Consider the following 19,569-nt stretch of genomic DNA (forward strand, 5'->3'; position numbering starts at 1 on the left):
TCCAGACATTAAACAATGAAAAAGACAAACTTTCAAACTGAAGAATACACAACATAACTTGTAAAACTCTTTCAAGCTGCTACTTAGGACAAAGTGGTAGGAATTTTCAAATTAGATACACTCAGTACATGAATTGTTACAAATGCTTCCAATTTACAAAGTCAGCATTGCCAACAAACATAAAAAACTGTACATAAATTCTAAAACACAGAAGAAGAACTTAAAATATCACACCACTTCAAAAAATCACATATCATGGATTTAATGGAGCAGCTTGAAATTCTTGTACACCTAACGCAAGGGGAAAACATTCTCAATGTCAAAACCAGATAGGGAATCAGTTAACTTTTTCAAATGCTTGTCCTGCACATGATAATTGCAGTGATTTCCATAAATATTTCCATTCCCTCATTAAAAATATGATCGATAATGCATTAACCAATAGTTGTAAAAATACATTTTATAATTGATAGTCGAATATATAATGTAATGTAAAAACAGTGTAACACCACTGACTGTATACAAACTCGCCGTGAAACCGTAATATCGTAATATCTTTGTAGCATGGTTCGATTACTAAAACTAACAAAATAACTGATAATTTGCGTCCATATTTTATATAAAGGAAGAGGCACAATACTTGTAAGCAGACAAATAAAAATACTACTGCCAACGTCAGCATTTGAAAACACTCAGATATTCACTTTGTCCACCAAACACCATAAAGATTCAAGAGGGCCAGAAAATCACAAATGAAAACATCACCGCAAACATTCATATGAACAAATATGCAACTGAAAATAGGAGTAATTTCTCCAATGCTTTGTGCAAGCATGGAAAAGAAAGTAATTGGTGCAGTTTTCGTTTTTTCAGTCAAAGCAAAGAAGCTGAAGCCAAAGTAAGCAATACATTATGAGAGCAGAGGCTGAGGTTATGAAGGTGAGGAAGACTAAGAAGAAGAAGAAGACAAAGGAAATGTGAATACAAAGTGTATGATGGTAGAGAGATCAAGAAACGTCATGAAAGAAAATTGTAAATTTGACAATGGCTAAACTGGCAGTATTGTGTACTGTTAAGCCAAGAGACAAAGCTCTTGATATTTTGCAGGGCATCAAATTTGAATTAATAGAAAAATGGTGATGACTGGTGACTCACCAGTAGTTGTTAATGGAGATGATTTAATAGTTCACGGTCGAAGCTACCAAGGGAAATGAGGATTACATAATCTTCCGTTTAAAATTAAACTTCCTCAAATATGTTAAATATGATGGGGTCTTAAAAACTACGGTAAATTTCTTAGAGATACCAATGTCCATAAACACAAATATCTCTCCTACAAACAAATTTCAGCAGAGGCTGTAAATTTCGAATTGGCCACCAGCTGACCCTTCCTTCTGCTATTCTACAAGGACCAGCGTCAGATGTGCTGGTGATGGGCAGATCGCTCCACTAAGAACTCAGAAATTCGATAAAAATGTAGTCCAACAGATTTTAACTAATGTTATTAACAAATAGAGTGAGTCCCGCATTGAGTCTCGGATACTGACATGGCCATAATTCAGTAATAATAGACAAAATGAGAAGGATTTGGTACCTGCAAAATGAAAGACTTGATCCAAGTGGAACTAAATTTATTATAAGGGGAATATTCAGCGCACACAGATTAATGAAGGACACTGCATAGAATTCAGTTGAACACACAACAAGGAACATCTAGATATCTAACTGAAATATGACATTAAGTTTCAGTCAACATTGATAAGCTTGCCATTGTTATTTCTCAAGGAAAGAAGTCAGTGGTATTCAGTATTTACTTAGCACACATAGCCGCAGGTTGACAGCTGTGATCGCGCACTCATGTCATAAGCAGAAATGAACTTAAACATACAAAGATGACTGTCCACCTGGTCATGGGGGAGAGTTGCTTGAATTTACTGTATTACTGGTATGCCGCTGACTTCGTTTCCTCCTAACCAGTTGACAGAGCCAGATGCTCTGAATATAACTTGTGTGCTGATGAGTAGACTGTGGATGGTGTAGGTGGATGCAACTGGGTTTCATCTGCCAATTCAGACTGTCTAACAAGCAGCGAGAAATCTAACTGCAAGTATCACACGGCCCATATGAAGAGAATCGGTGCTCTTCATCTCTTCGTCATTAAATCTCGCTGCTGAACCGTGTAGTCAGAAGATCTGCAAACAAGTAGGTGTCTGCTAAGTGAACCGTCTGTACCAAAGTCGAAAATCAGTGAGAAAAACAGGTCTTCTAGCTTTCAAAAATAGCGCCGTTACTATGTTACTGTTTTCCTTTTATCAAAAACTGTGTAAGAGTCACGCTCCAATTGGCCAGCTCTTCATCGGCAGTCTCAGAATACTGGACTCGGGAGACTGCGTCATCGTGTCGTTTCTTTGTCCCGCCAGTGCACGGTCCTTTCGAGTAGAAACTTTCGGAAAAAGATTCCTGGTCTCCCTGGCTAGTGTTTCTTCCTTGCCTGTGAGTGAAGAAAGAATCACATATTCCACAGCTCCTTCGTATGTGTTTCGTGTTACACTTTGACCGAACGGTGAAAAAGGCAGAATCGAAACTGTTGAGCTGCTTTTGGGAGTAGCACGCAATTAGCAATCTTTTCGAATGGATTCTCTTTTAATCTGTCTTCTGAGAGGTTACCGGGCTGGATACAGTGCCCTTTGCTGAGAATGCTTGACAGTCGTATTGTGTCCTGTTTTCTAGACGATGCGGAAAAAGTCGGCTGCAGGTGCCTGAACAACGTTTGGGATAGAACAATAGCAACCATCCTTGTATCTGACGTATCTGGTTGGATCAGTACCTCATATCACAAGGAAGTGAGTTCTCCTCAAGTCACTCAAATTCTCGAGAGAATTACACAGTGGGACCTCCAGGCTGCTCTCATGACGTTCGGGGACTTCTGCTGACACAAGCGAAACATCTTCCATTGCATGTGCAGAAACAGAATTGCAGTATATAAAGGAGGATTCAAAAGGATTTGATTCTTTCGTTAATTATTATTAATGTCATAGTTCGATTAAGACACTAACATGACTTTAATCGATGATCAACTGAATAAGCTTATTAAAAGAACGAGAAGTGTGAGATCGGCAATGGCTTGATACTTCTCAAAATGTACCCACATCGTTAAGCTTACATTACATAAAAGTGGCAGTCAATCGTTTTTGTGAGACGATGACGTAAAGGGGAGAGAACGCAATTTTACAAGCTACTCCAGCTGTGTCTAATGATTGATATAAAAAAAAAAAAACTCGTCAGGTTTGATGGAAATCTCGATAAAATATCCATAAGACGCCCGCCCGGTTAACCGTGTGGTCTAACTCAAGGTTTTCCGTGTTGGGAAGGAGCGCCTGGTCTCCGGCACGATTCCACCCGGCGGACTTGTGTCGATGTCCGGTGAGTTGGCCAGTTTGTGGATGGTTTTTAGGTGCCTCTGCGAATGCGGGCTGGTTCCCCTTATTTCGCCTCAGCTACACTATGTCGGCGATTGGTGCGCAAACAAGTTCTCCATGTACGCGTACGTCAACATGCGCAAGACGACGTACATGGCTGTCGGGAGAGGTCTTCTCTAGCTGACAACGATCCCCTTGCAAAAGGTTCCCTCGGTGAACGCATTCGGAGTGCAGTTCTCAAATACAGTTCACCAATTTGCGACAGCCACATATCCCCGCCTAATACAAAGGACACGGGCACTGCTATGTGAAAGCAGATTCCGCAATATGGATATGGTTCTCCGAACGCGTTATGTCAACACTTACCTAGCGTCCAAACTTAATTATTTTGCGCACATTCTTCCACTAACAGTCACCATGGCCGACTGTTTTCAGACGGCGTAAGGAGAATTTGTGAGTGCAGGTCATATATTCGAAGTTCGATACTCTACTTTAACGAGGCCTCCATTGGTAGGGGGCGTGGGGTTGACTCACGTCAGAACCGCGGGTGGGCGTTGGACCTCTGTACAAAGCGGCTCGAATGGACAGCTGCCAATAACAGATTGACAGGGACGCTGCTACAGATCGTCGTGCAGCAAGATCTTCGTCCACCGGTCGCCGTGGGACACATAGCTCCGTCTCATGACCACATCCGTGATCTCCTGATCGAACTGAGGGCGCGGAGCACGAGCGATTACCACCGCATCTATCAGGCACGACAACACCGTAACAACGTCGAACAACAACATCCGCTGAACCAGGCTGTGGCGTACCGTCGACACACCATACCTGCCCACGTACGTTCGTTCCATGTGGTGGTGGATGGCAAACTAGCGACATGCCAGCGCCTCCATTCCATCCATCTTACTGGAAACCCTTTGTGTCCGAACTGCGCAGTCGTTGATTCGGACTCGCACCGTTTGACCCGTGCTGTGACAGGCAGCTGCTGGGATCTTGTACAACGTATGCTGGCGCTCCTGCTGCGAGGACAGCCAGAGTCTATCACGCCGTACAAACTCCTACACTCAGACACCGTTTACTTTCCCACTATCAGAACGAACGCCGTGAACAGGCCGAAGGGCATGGTGCTGTATTATATTTTGCAAGCAATACCCGAAAGTGCTCTGGACTTGTGGATCCCCCTGACGACGACTCATGAGGCATTCCACCACCATGTATTGTATCGCACACGACTGTGAAACTGATGAACAAACATTACAACATCTAGTGCAAGATTCTGTGGTGACTGGAGAGACGTGGTGGAGGCCAACCCTGCTGCCATTAAATGGCTGTCACATTTGGACATAACTTTTTGGCGAATCGCAGCTGTGATTATATTTCAACTTTGCTCAGATTTAATAATGACAGGTGTTTGGTCTGTTTGTATTATTATGTATGTGTGTATATCTATATTTGTATTTATATGTTATGTTATGTAAATTTACGATGTCAATACCGCAATTGCTCTGGTAAAGCCATACGATAAATAATAAAATAAATCGAATTATTTAGGCGCATAGTTCGAGGATCCTCCTGCCCTCTCGGACGTTCCGAGTACTAGAAGGCACACTGGAAAATGATTTACGGCACACGACTGATCCTCTGAGAAAACGACTGAGAGGGAGTCCCACTTACAGTTATTACAGGAAGACGACTCGGAAGCTTCTGGTTGCGGTTGTAGGATCCAGATATATATATGAATTAGATACAATGAAGTTCTCTTAATCCTGTGGAACCCCTTTCCTTCCTTAGCTCTGGGAGGGCGGGAATGGGACATTGAGGCCATGCCTCGGAAGACTACCCCTGCCCTATCTGTCCTTGACCCTTCTCTGAGGTCATTCTAAAAAAGTCGAAAAAAAGGGTTAGCATTTCTGCCTAGCAAGCAAGAAACCCCGGGTTCGATTCCCGGCCGCAGCACGGACTTTAATTCATTTATTCTGCTTCAATCATTATTGTAGATAAAAAAGAGACTTAAATGTCTCAGGGAAAAATATAATTGTAAGATCTATAAAAACTGGCTTGCTTTGAACAAAAAAAGTATTGCAGTACTTATTGAACGTCTCTTGTATTTAATTTGACAATGTATTGTGCCTTATACCAAGAGTAGAGCTAAAGAATGGAATTAGTTACATTCGTCCAGTAGGTGACAATAACTGAAACTAGGTAATTTTATGTGCTTTCCTGCTTCTGTACTATTTTATATAACACATATATTCTACAACTATAAACTCAGCAGAGCTATTTTTGCTAAATCGTCTGACTAAGCCTGAAGTTGAATGGTTAACTGTGTAGCACGTTGTTTTTAGACCGTCTGTGATTAGTCATAAAAATAGTACTGATGCACTAAATTTGAGAGTTATTATTCAGGTTTTAGTTGTCATTTTGAGATGTGTTTGTGTGTGTGTGTGTGTAAAATAAAATTATGATTGTTGTAAAAATGTCATATTTTTGTACTGCTGTCGTATGTTTACTGGCTCCTTAGATTTGGAAAAAAACACCGCGACAGTTGCAATCATCATAGAACAATTTAGATGAGAGAAACAATCGATTTGATGGTGTATTGTGCCTCACACTATGTGTGGTATCATAACTCAATTATGAACGCTGCCGTTTGTTGTTGAAGACAAACAACAGAAGCATAAAGCAGCAACTGATTTTATTTCTCATTTTTAAGTACTGAGGAAGCATGTTTGAAGTAAAGCTCATCTTTGACTATTGTATCTTTTTAATTTTTTAGTTACATTGTGTAAGTGAACGTCAGTTTTAAACTGTTTATGGAGATTGTGTTTTATACTCATTTCCATATTTCATAGTGAATTTTATAAAGTCTCCAAATAATGTACCAGATGCCAGATGGAAATTTACTGTCAAGCAACTACAGTATTTGAAATAAACAGTTTTTTATAGGGGAATGAAAACGTAGTTGCCATTTTTAAAATATAGCCACTTCAAGCAATTATGGAGAAGGTACAGTGTGTGTGTGTGTGTGTGTGTGTGTGTGTGTTTGTGTGTGTGGGTGTGTGAGTGTGCGTGCGTATTGTTGTATTTTAGAAGTGAAAGTACTGCAGCAAATCACACCCGTCACGTAAGTTACAAGGTCTTTCAGGTACTTTTGAATACAGACAAGCTATTTTCTCTTTGACTGGTTGTTTCATTTAAATGGACTGTAAAATGCTGTAATGTGAGTGAAGAAGAGACGAGATGATGTGAGACGGAGGAGCAGGAGAGGGGCCTGTCACACGATGATGATGAAGCTACTTTTAAGGCCGAGGTCATTGACAAGTGTGATGACGTCACTTGTAGGGCGAGCATGGCTTGTGATATCTGGGTAGGGCACTGACCTGGATCACATGCTATCACAAATGTAAACGATTTGAGCTACAGTCTTCAAAGGCACATTGATCACGTTCGCTTAGCCAGCTCGAATAATTCTCTTAAGTGCTCATCGAATTCTATTTCTAGATGTTACCGGAGAGGCACTCTTTATCACGTTGTTGTTTGCTGTTCAATTATGGTCCTAGAAGAGTGAAACAAAACATTGCTTTCTCTTATGTATAACTCTACAGAAATCTATGAATATAATATTAAAACTCATACCAAAGCTTACTAGTAGTCGTTCTTCGAACGCATATTTCCCAGTTGGAAGAGGGTGAACAGGAGGAGGGAGAAGGTGGTAGGTGGGGGGGGGGGGGGGGTCTACAACAGTGATATATAAGGTACCGTGCACCACACACCACGAGGAGACTTACGAATGGCATATATGTATGAACAGTTTTTATAACTAAGTAATGAAGACTATCGAGTGGTGTGGACACGGACAACGTGTCGTGTATTTTTGATGCACATACACTTCTCCACATTCTTGGAGTAGTAACAATAAAATGGCAACTTCTAGGTACAAATCATTTCAGTTTTTGCTGAAACTCATGGATATTTCTACTCCACAAAAGCCTCGAACGACCTCTAGTGTGAGACGGCATAAGGTAAAATTCCTTAAAAGCAACTTCGTTATCATTTCATGCATATAATTAATGGAAATAGCATAGTATCTGACTGCCAGTGTTTTATTCTAGGCAATATGAAATTTAAGAAACCCGCTGTTGTGGCTGAAATTAAGTGACTATTATTAGATTGCCGTACTTTTTAACGAGAATAGTGGACACCAATAAATATAGAATTTCTTAAAACGAATATCATACCGCTTCTACAAATATGCGGAAATAATTTACTATTCATGGTCATATATATATCATTAATCAAGTCAGCACCCACCGACCAAGATGACGCCGCTGCTGGCACCCTGGACTCAGATTCCGGAGGACGACGGTTCAAACCCTCGTCCGTCCATCCGAATTTAGGCTTTCCGTGATTTCCCTAAATCGCTCCAGGCAATCAAGAATGTTCCTCTGAAAGGGCACGGCCGAATTCCTTCCCCATCCTTGACACAATACGAGCTTCTGCTCAGTCTGTAAATGCCTCGTGGTCTATGGGATGTTAAAACCAATCTTCTTTCCTTCAAGTCGACATCCCTTTTTCTCAACACACACTAATCGTACAGGATGACGGAGATATAGCTATAAATGTGTTTTAATCGGCTTGTGACACCTCATAGCGATTTTGCACTAAAACGTGCTATTTGCAGAATAAAAGAGATGCCCAACTTCAAACCTATATTTTAAGAGGCTGAAATATTAATCAAGGATAAGAGATTCCCTTTTCATAATACCTGATTCCAAATACAATTTTGTTTTAAAGTACTTATTTACTGGATAATTAAAGCTAACTTTTCTAAACGGATATACTTTCCGAAACAACAAACATGTTTGTCATTGCCTCCTTGAATTGTGATTTACCTTTTGCTGCTACGATCTAATGTGCTTGCTGTAACTGAAAATCTTTGTCGAGTTAATGTTATAGGTTATGTGGCTCTATTGGCAGTCCCTGAACTCTGCCCGTTGTACGTGCCGGGACAAACATCCCGAATGCAAAAGACATTTCTGCATACGTGGAAATTTGTATAAAAGGACGTATCACAAATTAGTAATTACTATTTCATGTCGTTTCGTTCATTTTTATAGATGTTTTCTCTTTATTCTCACAGCTTCCCTTATCTGAACGACTACCCCCAACGGCTATTCTTATTTCAAATACTGTCGTTATTTAAAACTACAAAAATGCGGAAGTTTCGCGTGGGTACCCTGGTTACTATGAAACAGAGCAAATGACTCAGTGAGATAATGTCATGAAACAGTGTGATGCAGTATATGTCAGAATCAAGCAGCAATAAGCTGCATTTCTCAGATTTTTCAGCACGTTTCAACTCCAGCGCAGTCTGCGAGGGAATACGAAGCGTGATTTCCCTTGAGTCGTGTCATGTGCTTCGATGCTGGCTACAGCAAGAGACTGCAAGGATCGTGTAATATAAAGAGGAATTCCGCTCACACTGAGCCTCTGGTGTAATCAAACAACACAGTATGGGTTTTCCACAGATCTGGCCTTCAGAATAAATTGAGGGCATCACAGACTGCGTAAAGCCTTTCCTTACGCTGGTGATATTTCATCTACATAGTGACAATCAGATAATGTAACACTGTCGACGACCTTCATATTGTCACTTAGGGTCCATACTGTAATTTACTGGTAACAGTCATAATTAATAGGACAGTGAAGAAATGGTAACCGCTGACTCACTTACACACACACACACACACACACACACACACACACACACACACACACACACACACTGTATGGCAACCATGATGTTATTCCAGGTGTGGTCCATTTCTTCATGTGGGCCTAACATGAGAAAACCAACAACATAACCTTATAAAAGCTTCTATGAAATGTACAGATTTTCGGTAAATTCTCAAAACTTCTGGCTATTGCTAAGATCTAAACGTCTGATTCCTTTCCAATCGTTGTCCAACTAAATTTGTTTTGCAATTCTAGGGTCCTCATTGTATCGGGGTTGTTAAGCACTTATGACGTTCCTTCAATTTTTACAGGAAGTATCGAAGGACAAGAACCAACGAACCTTTGAAATACCTGTATTACAATATCTTTCATTTTATACGTCCGTTATATAGCATCTACAAAACATCTAATCAATAATGCTGATGACCGTAACCTTACTCATAGTTGTGAAACTTCATTCAGAAAAATATATTGCTTGGAGAGAAAACATGTTTATTTTACGCCATAAATCAGTTAGTGGTGTTTTCTGTATGTCTTGTTTCTGAAACAGTTCGTCACAATAATCCTTTTGATATTATTTTCAGTTCTATAAAAATATTATGGATGAGATGATATGTACCTATTCCTTAGCGGCATACCCTTTGCTCTAGATACTTGTGACGTTTTTTAAAACTGAGATTTGAACCACAGTCCATATTTTTACCATGATTTGAAGTATGTTTGGTTTTATCCACGTGGCTGGCGCGCATAGTGGAGCCGGTATAATGCCATCAATTGAAGTTAGGAACTTGGGTTGAAGTACTCTTGCTGTACACAACTTTAATTCATCACGAAACCTCAGCCTTATGAATTTTATTGAGAATAAGGTCGTAGAAACAGTGCAACATCTATCTTCTTTTTGGAAGCGACTTAGCTCAGTACTTCATTCTTCAACTGACCAGCGAAACTCCTTAAAAATTCTTAACAAAAACAATGCAAATTTTTGATGTGTCGCAGATGTTTCGCAGAGGAATATTTAGATAACAAATACCCATGTCCAAAAATCTCGTCTAAGAGTGCTTCAGGGACCAAGATATGAAGTCATCATGTATTATTTGAGCAACGCCACTCTCACCACGAAGAATATGGCTGTCATTTGCGATCCACAAAAAATTAGAGGTTAACGAAGTCAGTAGCTTTCTTAAACATAACATAAACCACATATTTACACAGTTATAATTTAAACAACCTACCAGATTTGAGTAAATATACACGACAGACCTGACATAAAATTTATTATTAATCAAGTTGAAGCAAAGAGGAAACGAAAAAAACCGCAATAAGTGTCGTAGACGCATACCTCCTCCAAAACAGTAACATCCCTAATTCCTGCGTACCATTGACCGATGCATTTCCTAGACGTGCCTGGCCTAGTGCTAACATTTCTAGAAGCTTCTAGCATCTTGGCAACTGACCTCTTTTGTGACACCATTATCCGTGCTCCTCATATCTACTGTTATAGTCTAAATTTGAACTCCGTATGTCGAGTCACTGTGTGTCGAGGAGGGTATACCTGATTAAATGTATTACACTCCTGTAAATGGAAAAAAGAACACATTGACATCGGTGTGACAGACCCACCATACTTGCTCCGGACACTGCGCGGCTGTACAAGCAATGATCACACGCACGGCACAGCGGACACACCAGGAACCGGGGTGTCGGCCGTCGAATGGCGCTAGCTGCGCAGCATTTGTGCACCGCCGCCGTCAGTGTCAGCCAGTTTGCCGTGGCATACGGACCTTCATCACAGTCTTTAACACTGGTACCATGCCGCGACAGCGTGGACGTGAACCGTATGTGCAGTTGATTGACTTTGAGCGAGGGCGTATAGTGGGCATGCGGGAGGCCGGGTGGACGTACCGCCGAATTGCTCAACACGTTGGGCGTGAAATCTCCACAGTACATCGATGTTGTCGCCAGTGGTCGGCGCAAGGTGCACGTGCCCGTCGACCTGGGACCGGACCGCAGCTACGCACGGATGCACGCCAAGACCGTAGGATCCTACGCAGTGCCGTAGGGGACCGCACCGCCACTTCCCAGCAAATTAGGGACACTGTTGCTCCTGGGGTATCGGCGAGGACCATTCGCAACCGTCTCCATGAAGCTGGGCTACGGTCCCGCACACCGTTACGCCGTCTTCCGCTCACGCCCCAACATCGTGCAGCCCGCCTCCAGTGGTGTCGCGACAGGCGTGAATGGAGGGACGAATGGAGACGTGTCGTCTTCAGCGATGAGAGTCGCTTCTGCCTTGGTGCCAATGATGGTCGTATGCGTGTTTGGCGCCGTGCAGGTGAGCGCCACAATCAGGACTGCATACGACCGAGGCACACAGGGCCAACACCCGGCATCATGGTGTGGGGAGCGATCTCCTACACTGGCCGTACACCTCTGGTGATCGTCGAGGGAACACTGAATAGTGCACAGTACATCCAAACCGTCATCGAACCCATCGTTCTACCATTCCTAGACGGCAAGGCAACTTGCTGTTTCAACCGGACAATGCACGTCCGTATGTATCCCGTGCCACCCAACGTGCTCTAGAAGGTGTAAGTCAACTACCCTGGCCAGCAAGATCTCCAGATCTGTCCCCCATTGTGCATGTTTGGGACTGGATAGAGCGTCGTCTCACGCGGTCTGCACGTCCAGCACGAACGCTGGTCCAACTGAGGCGCCAGGTGGAAATGGCATGGCAAGCCGTTCCACAGGACTACATCCAGCATCTCTACGATCGTCTCCATGGGAGAATAGCAGGCTGCATTGCTGCGAAAGGTGGATATACATTGTACTAGTGCCGACATTGTGCATGCTCTGTTGCCTGTGTCTATGTGCCTGTGGTTATGTCAGTGTGATCATGTGATGTATCTGACCCCAGGAATGTGTCAATAAAGTTTCCCCTTCCTGGGACAATGAATTCACGGTGTTCTTATTTCAATTTCCAGGAGTGTATATCCCACCCTCCCTAATCCACATGAAATTATGTCACAGTATGTGGAAAGACAAAGCATAAGTAAGCGAGCACGTGTATGGACACAGTACATTGTCGCAAGAAGACTTTGAAATCATTGAAGAATACCGCGTGGCCTAAATTTATCCAAGCTGCTCGTTAATCAAAAGGAGACTATTGCCAAAAACAAAAATGAATTTCATAATAAGCGTTGCACTGCAACACAAGCAACTTATTGCAAAAATCCAGCCAGTATTATTGTCGCTCTGTAATACGCAGGCCAGCGTAACTATAATTGTTAATATATCGTTATCTACCATTGGAGACAATCAAGTCAGACTGAAAATGATCCAAACGCAGTTCATATTTCAGTGACAAAAGTATGCTGGTTCTCTTGTAGTCAAAGTAATTTATGATTTTATGTTGTCTTCTGTAAAAAATATTACGTGCATATGCCTAAGTAACATTGGTATTGACAGATGGTCTTGCCATAGATCAAAGTTTTTTCGGTGTCATTACAAAAGCAATCAGCAGAGAACAGCAATAAAATTTAGTCGTGATTACGCAAACATCCAGGAAGTTACGTAGCACCGTACTTTCTTTCTGAAGTCGTTGCATATTATTGCTTGTCATAATTGCAATGAATATACCTGCACTTTGAATTAGGGTTCTTACTGTTCACGTTACATTTGTTTTCAACATCCAAGCACCTGTGGGTGTGTTTTGATCAGTTATTACATAACGATTCTTGCCCATTACTTGAGTTATTTATAATATTAAACACGATTAGGAGCTGGTGATCGTTTATTTCTGAAATGTAAACTCAATTAGCAATTTTGGTATAAAACTACTACGACTAACTACAATGAATCTTTAGTTCATTAACATTTTGATGATTGTTATACTCAGTAAACACTCGTACAGTAACGATCTGGTGGTGGCTATCGACATTCTAACGGGCAGTATTGATCTTCAGATACGGTACCGTGTTTCCATTAATTATGGAACTTGGTACACGTGTTACAAAAATCCTTTTTATACACCAGAGAGGATAGGTAAGTTATTCGTTCAGCTGGAATAAGCTTTACATTAGTTGTCATATCAGAACTGGTAGTGTAACAAGTATATTAGGAGGAGATAGAATCAGACTACCAGAGTCTTAGAGGGTGTGAAGAACGGCTATCAATAGATCTTCCTATAAGCTTTGATTTTCTCGTAGTGCTCATTTTGCGAGACCTACGTGCGCTGTAAGTAATATGTTGGGGTATACGCTTTCGGAGTTTAGGGAGTAAACCTCTATGTGCTACACAACGCCTCTCTTGCAGCGACCTCACGTTACTAAACGACGGTGACGATACAGAGCTTCTCCTTATTTTCTATTAAGTCAATCTGTAATCGTCCCAGACAGTTGAACAACTATCGAAAACCTGTCATATGAACCACTTCTTTCGTGGATGAATTACATTTCACTAAACTTTTGCGAGACAGTTTACTACAAGACAAATTTTCGAGACCTTGTTTTATCAAATCTAGGATAATATTCAGGGAAAATCTTTTTAATGTGAGATCAGTCTAGCTGATTCATTATTACTTCATGAGTAATTCGTCAGCCACATTAATACGATTCAGTATTTTCATCCTTGTTACTGTTCTATACTATTTAGACATGGATGTAGAACTAGGTTTCAACGCTCCGTTGACGAGGAGAGGTTCAGAAATACTCCTAACCTCAGAAAGGGAAACGGCAGGAAAGGAGCTAGGGCATATCCTTCCCAACGAAACCAAGCCAAATGGCTCTGAGCCCTAAGGGACTTAACAGCTGAGGTCATCAATCTCCTAGAGCTTAAACCTAACTAAACTAAGGACATCACACACATCCTCCCCCGAGGCAGGATTCGAATCTGCGACCATAGCGGTCGCGCGGTTCCAGACAGAAGAGCCTAGAACCACTCGGCCACATCGGCCGGCAAACCAAGCCAGAATTCGCTTTAATCGACCTAGGGTAACCACAAAAAACCAAGTCTGGGCGGTCATATAGGATTTAGAGTACAGCTCCTTCCGAGTAAAACGAATTCTGAAAACCGTAACTGAAGACAAGCTGTCCGAGAGTACGGTGGGGTGTTTTAATATAGTGGAGAAACCGTAGTTCATCAGGATACAAAGATTAAATTACAAATGCAATTCATTGTAACTAGATATTGATCTGAAGAGACAAATGTTGTGGTTGGCAGGAGAGCCAACCGTGTTAGTAAAGGAAGCCGAAATGCACGCGTTTCAGCTCACGCAGGCTGGGGTGAGGTCTGGAACATGACAAGGGAATTATAAGTGAGAAAAACGGACGTAGCTGGTGGAATACTTAACTTTAATCCATTAATGGAGAACGTCGCTCTTTATGGTACATGATTCACAATATCAATAGTACGGATACTGGTGCCTTGCTAGGTCGCAGCAAATAACGTAGCTGAAGGCTATGCTAACTATTGTCTCGGCAAATGAGAGCGTAGAAGTCAGTGAACCATCACTAGCAAAGTCGGCTGTACAACTGGGGCGAGTGCTAGGAAGTCTCTCTAGACCTGCCGTGTTGCGGCGCTCGGTCTGCAATCACTGATAGTGGCGACACGCGGGTCCGACTTATACTACCGGACCGCGGCCGATTTAAAGGCTACCACCTAGCAAGAGTGGTGTCTGGCGGTGACACCACAACAACCTGTAACGAAACTAAGGATTTATAATCCAAATTCACCTACTAAGTGACACGTAGGAGGAAGTTGTAATACCACTTGCGCGGAATTGTACAAACTTCTGATGGCAATTATCTTTTTTATTATTACGATAACTACAGCATAGCCTGCTGTAGGTTTCCGAAATGCAATAAAAGTCATGTTACACAACCTCCAGTGGGTGTAGACTGAATGACAAAATGAACAACTACTGCCTAACACTTAGATATCGCATATGTTATCCAAGAACGTCAGGGAATGAATCTCCATTGGAACGGATGAACGAGGATGGGAAGAATAAGGGGTTGACATCCGAGGTAGAACCTCTTGGAACACAGAAGAAGTATATCGAATTCTGTACGTGTGACGAGGTGGGGAAGGGGGGTGGGGAAGCTGATCTAACTGCAGAACACATACTGCTAGTTGGCCCATAAGGTATTCAGGAGCGAGGAGAGACCTGAATTAAGCGACCGATTATGTCATTAAGTGGTTGACGGTGCAAGCACCCGAAATCTAATATGAAACTGCCATACTTCGAGTAACGTATGTTATATTCGATGAAATGTTGCTCTGTTTTGACGTATACAGAGTGTCAGAAACAAACTTTCTCACGTACAGTCCACACGTTATATGGATACATGTAAAGTGTCTTCAATACAGTGGTTTCAATTACCTTCTGCATGTTCATGCCGTTGGTCATTGATGGTTCTTCCGCCTTTTGTGTGCACTTGTTGACTCTAATGACAAGCCTCACCCAGATTTTGTGTCCACTCGTCATCACTCTTCGAAAGAGTAATCGGCAGACGATGCTTTCAGATGCCGTTGCTATTGACGCTAGTACGAAGTGCATTCAAGTTCTATGGCCTCCGATTTCTTTTCTAATTAACTACTCACCCGGAATCGATAAAACTAGCGTTACTTCTCGATGTAATCGCCCTGAATACACATTTTTCACAACGCTGACGCCATGATTCCATGGCAGTGGCGAAGGCTTCTTTACGAGTCTGTTTTGATTGCTGGAAAATCGCTGAGGCAAAGCAGCACGGCTGGTGAATGTGCGCCCACGGAGAGTGTCTTTCATTGTTGGATAAAGCCAAAAGTCACTAGCAGCCAGGTCAGGTGAGTAGGGAGCATGAGGAATCACTTCAAAGTTGTTATCACGAAGAAACTGTTGTGTAACGTTAGCTCGATGTGCGGTTGCGTTGTCTTGGTGAAACAGCACACGCGCAGCCCTTCCCGGACGTTTTTGTTGCAGTGCAGGAAGGAATTTGTTCTTCAAAACATTTTCGTAGGATGCATCTGTTACCGTAGTGCTCTTTGGAACGCAATGGGTAAGGATTACGCCCTCGCTGTCCCAGAACATGGACACCATCATTTTTTCAGCACTGGCGGTTACCCTTTATTTTTTTGGTGGCTGTGAATCTGTGTGCTTCCATTGAGCTGACTGGCGCTTTGCTTCTGGATTGAAAAAAGACATCCACGTCTCATCCATTGTCACAACCGACGAAATGAAAGTCCCATTTATGCTGTCGTTGCGCATCAATATTGCTTGGCAACATGCCACACAGGCAGCCATGTGGTCGTCCATCAGCATTCGTGGCACCCACCTGGATGACACTTTTCGCATTTTCAGGTCATCATGCAGGATTGTGTGCACAGAACCCACAGAAATGCCAACTGTGGAGGCGATCTGTTCAACAGTCATTCGGCGATCCCCCAAAACAATTCTCTCCATTTTCTCGATCATGTCGTCAGACCGGCTTGTGCGAGCCCGAGGTTGTTTCGGTTTGTTGTCACACGATGTTCTGCCTTCATTTAACTGTCGCACCCACGAACGCACTTTCGACACATCCATAACTCCATCACCACATGTCTCCTACAACTGTCGAAAATTTCAATTGGTTTCACACCACGCAAATTCAGAAAACGAATGATTGCACGCTTTTCAAGTAAGGAAAACGTCGCCATTTTAAGTATTTAAAACAGTTCTCATTCTCGCCACTGGCGCTAAAATTCCATCTGCCGTACTGTGCTGCCATCTCTGGGACGTATTGACAATGAACGCGGCCTGATTTTAGAACAATGCGCATGTTTCTATCTCTTTCCAGTCCGGAGAAATAAAATCGGAGGCCTTAGAACTTGAATGCACCTCGTAGATCCTGTTTACTAGGAAGTGTTGGACGATTCATCTCACAAATCTACAAAATGTAACTAGCTAGTTTTTCCACATATTAAGCAGTAAAGGCTTTCTTCATAATCTTAAGTCCTTAATTTTTTTTAACACAGCACCTGCTACATATAAAACGTTTATCAACTACTGCGAAGGGTGTTCAAAAAATTTGAGAATTACATAGCTCCATATATGCTCTGTAATTCACATACCGGGCATGGAGGAGTTAGGTTTATTAACTTGTTGAAATAGAGGTCATTTTTCTAAGGACGTTTCTGTATATGGGAGCTAATAATTGAGTTTTCATTATAGCGTCAAACACATTAAACCGTGATCATGAAAGTTTGGTGGTGGTGTTAGGCCTTCTGTACAAAGGGCGGCCAGAAAAAAGTCTGAAAAGCTGGTAAGGGTGTTGCTGGGAAGGTTTCGCTGTTCCCGGATTAATTAGCATCGAAGTTAGCCCAACAGGCCACTGCGCGCACAAACTACAGTGGAGCCCCACATACAGTCCGTGTCAGTTGTATTCAAAGCGTAGATGATAGCACATGACGCAGGTCAACCTTTGGCCAGAGTCCGATCCTTACTACTGTCCCATGTAGAATTTTGTATAGCTCTCTTCTTTGATTTTAGGAAAACAAACGAAGAACACGTTTGTCGACACCGTCTCTGGCAGTCCTCTTGAATTTGCACACGCATCGTCCTTATTGGCTATCTTAGGTACAACGTATCGAAGTTTCTTCTGAACATTTATTTCTTAGCGCAACGTACCCTGTCACACTCATACAAGCTTTTCAGACTGTTCCTAACCACCCTGTAGAAATAATAATAAAACTCCATTTGAGAGAGATGTTCCCTTGACGAACAGTGTAATAGTAACCTAAAGCCGTCCTCTCACGGGACCTTAAACGAATGTGAACATGGAGATAGTTGCGTTTTCTCCCCTCACAACATGGAATTGCATTTTTGGTGCTTTACCAAACATGAGAGACAGATTCCGAATGTCACATTATTGCTTTCTGGAGATGTGTCCGCCTTTGGGATTCAAGATCGCCTTCTGCGACGGAAACTGCACTTAGGAAACAACGGTTGCATTTGGACCAAAACACTTTGACTATTGCTTAGCACAAAGACTGAATGCCTCTTGTTGACGCTGCGGGCATGTGAAGGTGTAAGGAAAGTTTACAAGCTGTGCAAAACGAATGGGGAACCAGTATAGCAGAAACTCGGGCCGCATATTGGGAATTCAGCTGGCATAAGCGACTTGAACGAAGGGCAGAGAGTTATGATTCAGGGCTCCGAAACGAGCGTCTCTGAAAAGGCGAAAGTGGCCGAGTGGTCGCGTGTTACTGTCGCGAGCATCTAGGCGTCAGGGTGTTGGAATCTCCTCCCCATCACAGAACGTGGAGGTCAGTAGCTTGTCGGTTCTGTAGACCAGGATAGGAAGACAAGAAGACTGGGTACAGTGCAGAAACAGGGGCAAGTGTCTCGGAGCACACCGTTAGGCATATATTGGTGAAATGGGATTCTGCAGCATACGACTACACGGGTCCCCATTGTTCACCTAGCGACATCGTGTGTTGCGACTGCAGTAGGCACGGGAATTTCAAAACTGAATTGTAGATCTATGGAGATGTGTCAACGTGTTTAATGAATCTCGCTTTTAGCTACTTCAGATGGATGGTCATGCCCCGATTAGCCGTCGTCCTGATGATCGGCTGCTGGCAACATGTAACATACCAAGAATGCCCACCGGTGGAGGTTGCTATGGGCCATTCATGAGGTCTTCTAGAGGACCTTTGGTAGTAAACGAAGATAACATGACCACTATGACCTATGGCAATGTTATTTCGAACCATCTGAATCCCTTACCCCTTAGTGTCCTCCACCAAGATGGCATCATTCAGTAGGATAACTATAGATGTCAAAAAGAAGAAGCATGCATCACTGATTTGAGGTGCATTGTAATAAACTCATGTCGGTGCCTTGACCACCAAATTCACCTTGAGCCCCATGGAAGACATATGGGACGCTATCGACTGCCAGTTCCATCCCCAAATGACCACTGGTCCGTAATTTGGAACAAATGCGTGACATATGCGTAGACATCTGCTACCACACACCGCCGCAGACCTACCAATGACTTGTCGATTGCGCTCCATTCACTTTCGCTGGGATATAGCGCCCTAAAATTCGACCATCACATCATTTCATACCAATACGCAGATGGCCATAATGTCACATTAGTGTACTGGATTAAGTCGATTGCAACTCAAGCCCATTTGTGGCGGCTTTTGTGTTGTAACTTAGGTGATGCAAGCATATGCTGATTGAAAGCACCGGTACATTGAAAATATCTCGACAACGCCTCGGTTTTGCTAGAATTTGCCAACAAAAATTGTGGGATACTACACAATGATGGTTTAAGGCCTCTTGTTTGTTGGAATTTGGTAACAAAAATTGTAAGATACTACACAATGATGGTTTAAGACTATATGTATTTACCGCTTTTCGTATTGTTAATACTGCGTGTTATGAAGT

The 19,569-nt window shown here is 42.5% G+C and overlaps 1 protein-coding gene across 1 annotated transcript in view; it reads right to left on the reverse strand.

Annotated features, from left to right (window-relative positions):
* Window positions 1-1,969: 1,969 nt before the first annotated feature.
* The window catches only part of LOC126278881 (putative carbonic anhydrase 3), an 82,582-nt gene continuing 64,982 nt past the window's right edge, over window positions 1,970-19,569 (reverse strand). The window contains exon 4 of the mRNA XM_049979156.1: window positions 1,970-2,101. Coding sequence (XP_049835113.1) covers window positions 1,970-2,101 — 132 coding nt within the window. The remainder of the gene's footprint in view (window positions 2,102-19,569) is intronic.

The sequence above is a fragment of the Schistocerca gregaria genome, chromosome 6, assembly GCF_023897955.1.
Source record: "Schistocerca gregaria isolate iqSchGreg1 chromosome 6, iqSchGreg1.2, whole genome shotgun sequence".
Lineage (NCBI taxonomy): Eukaryota > Metazoa > Arthropoda > Insecta > Orthoptera > Acrididae > Schistocerca > Schistocerca gregaria.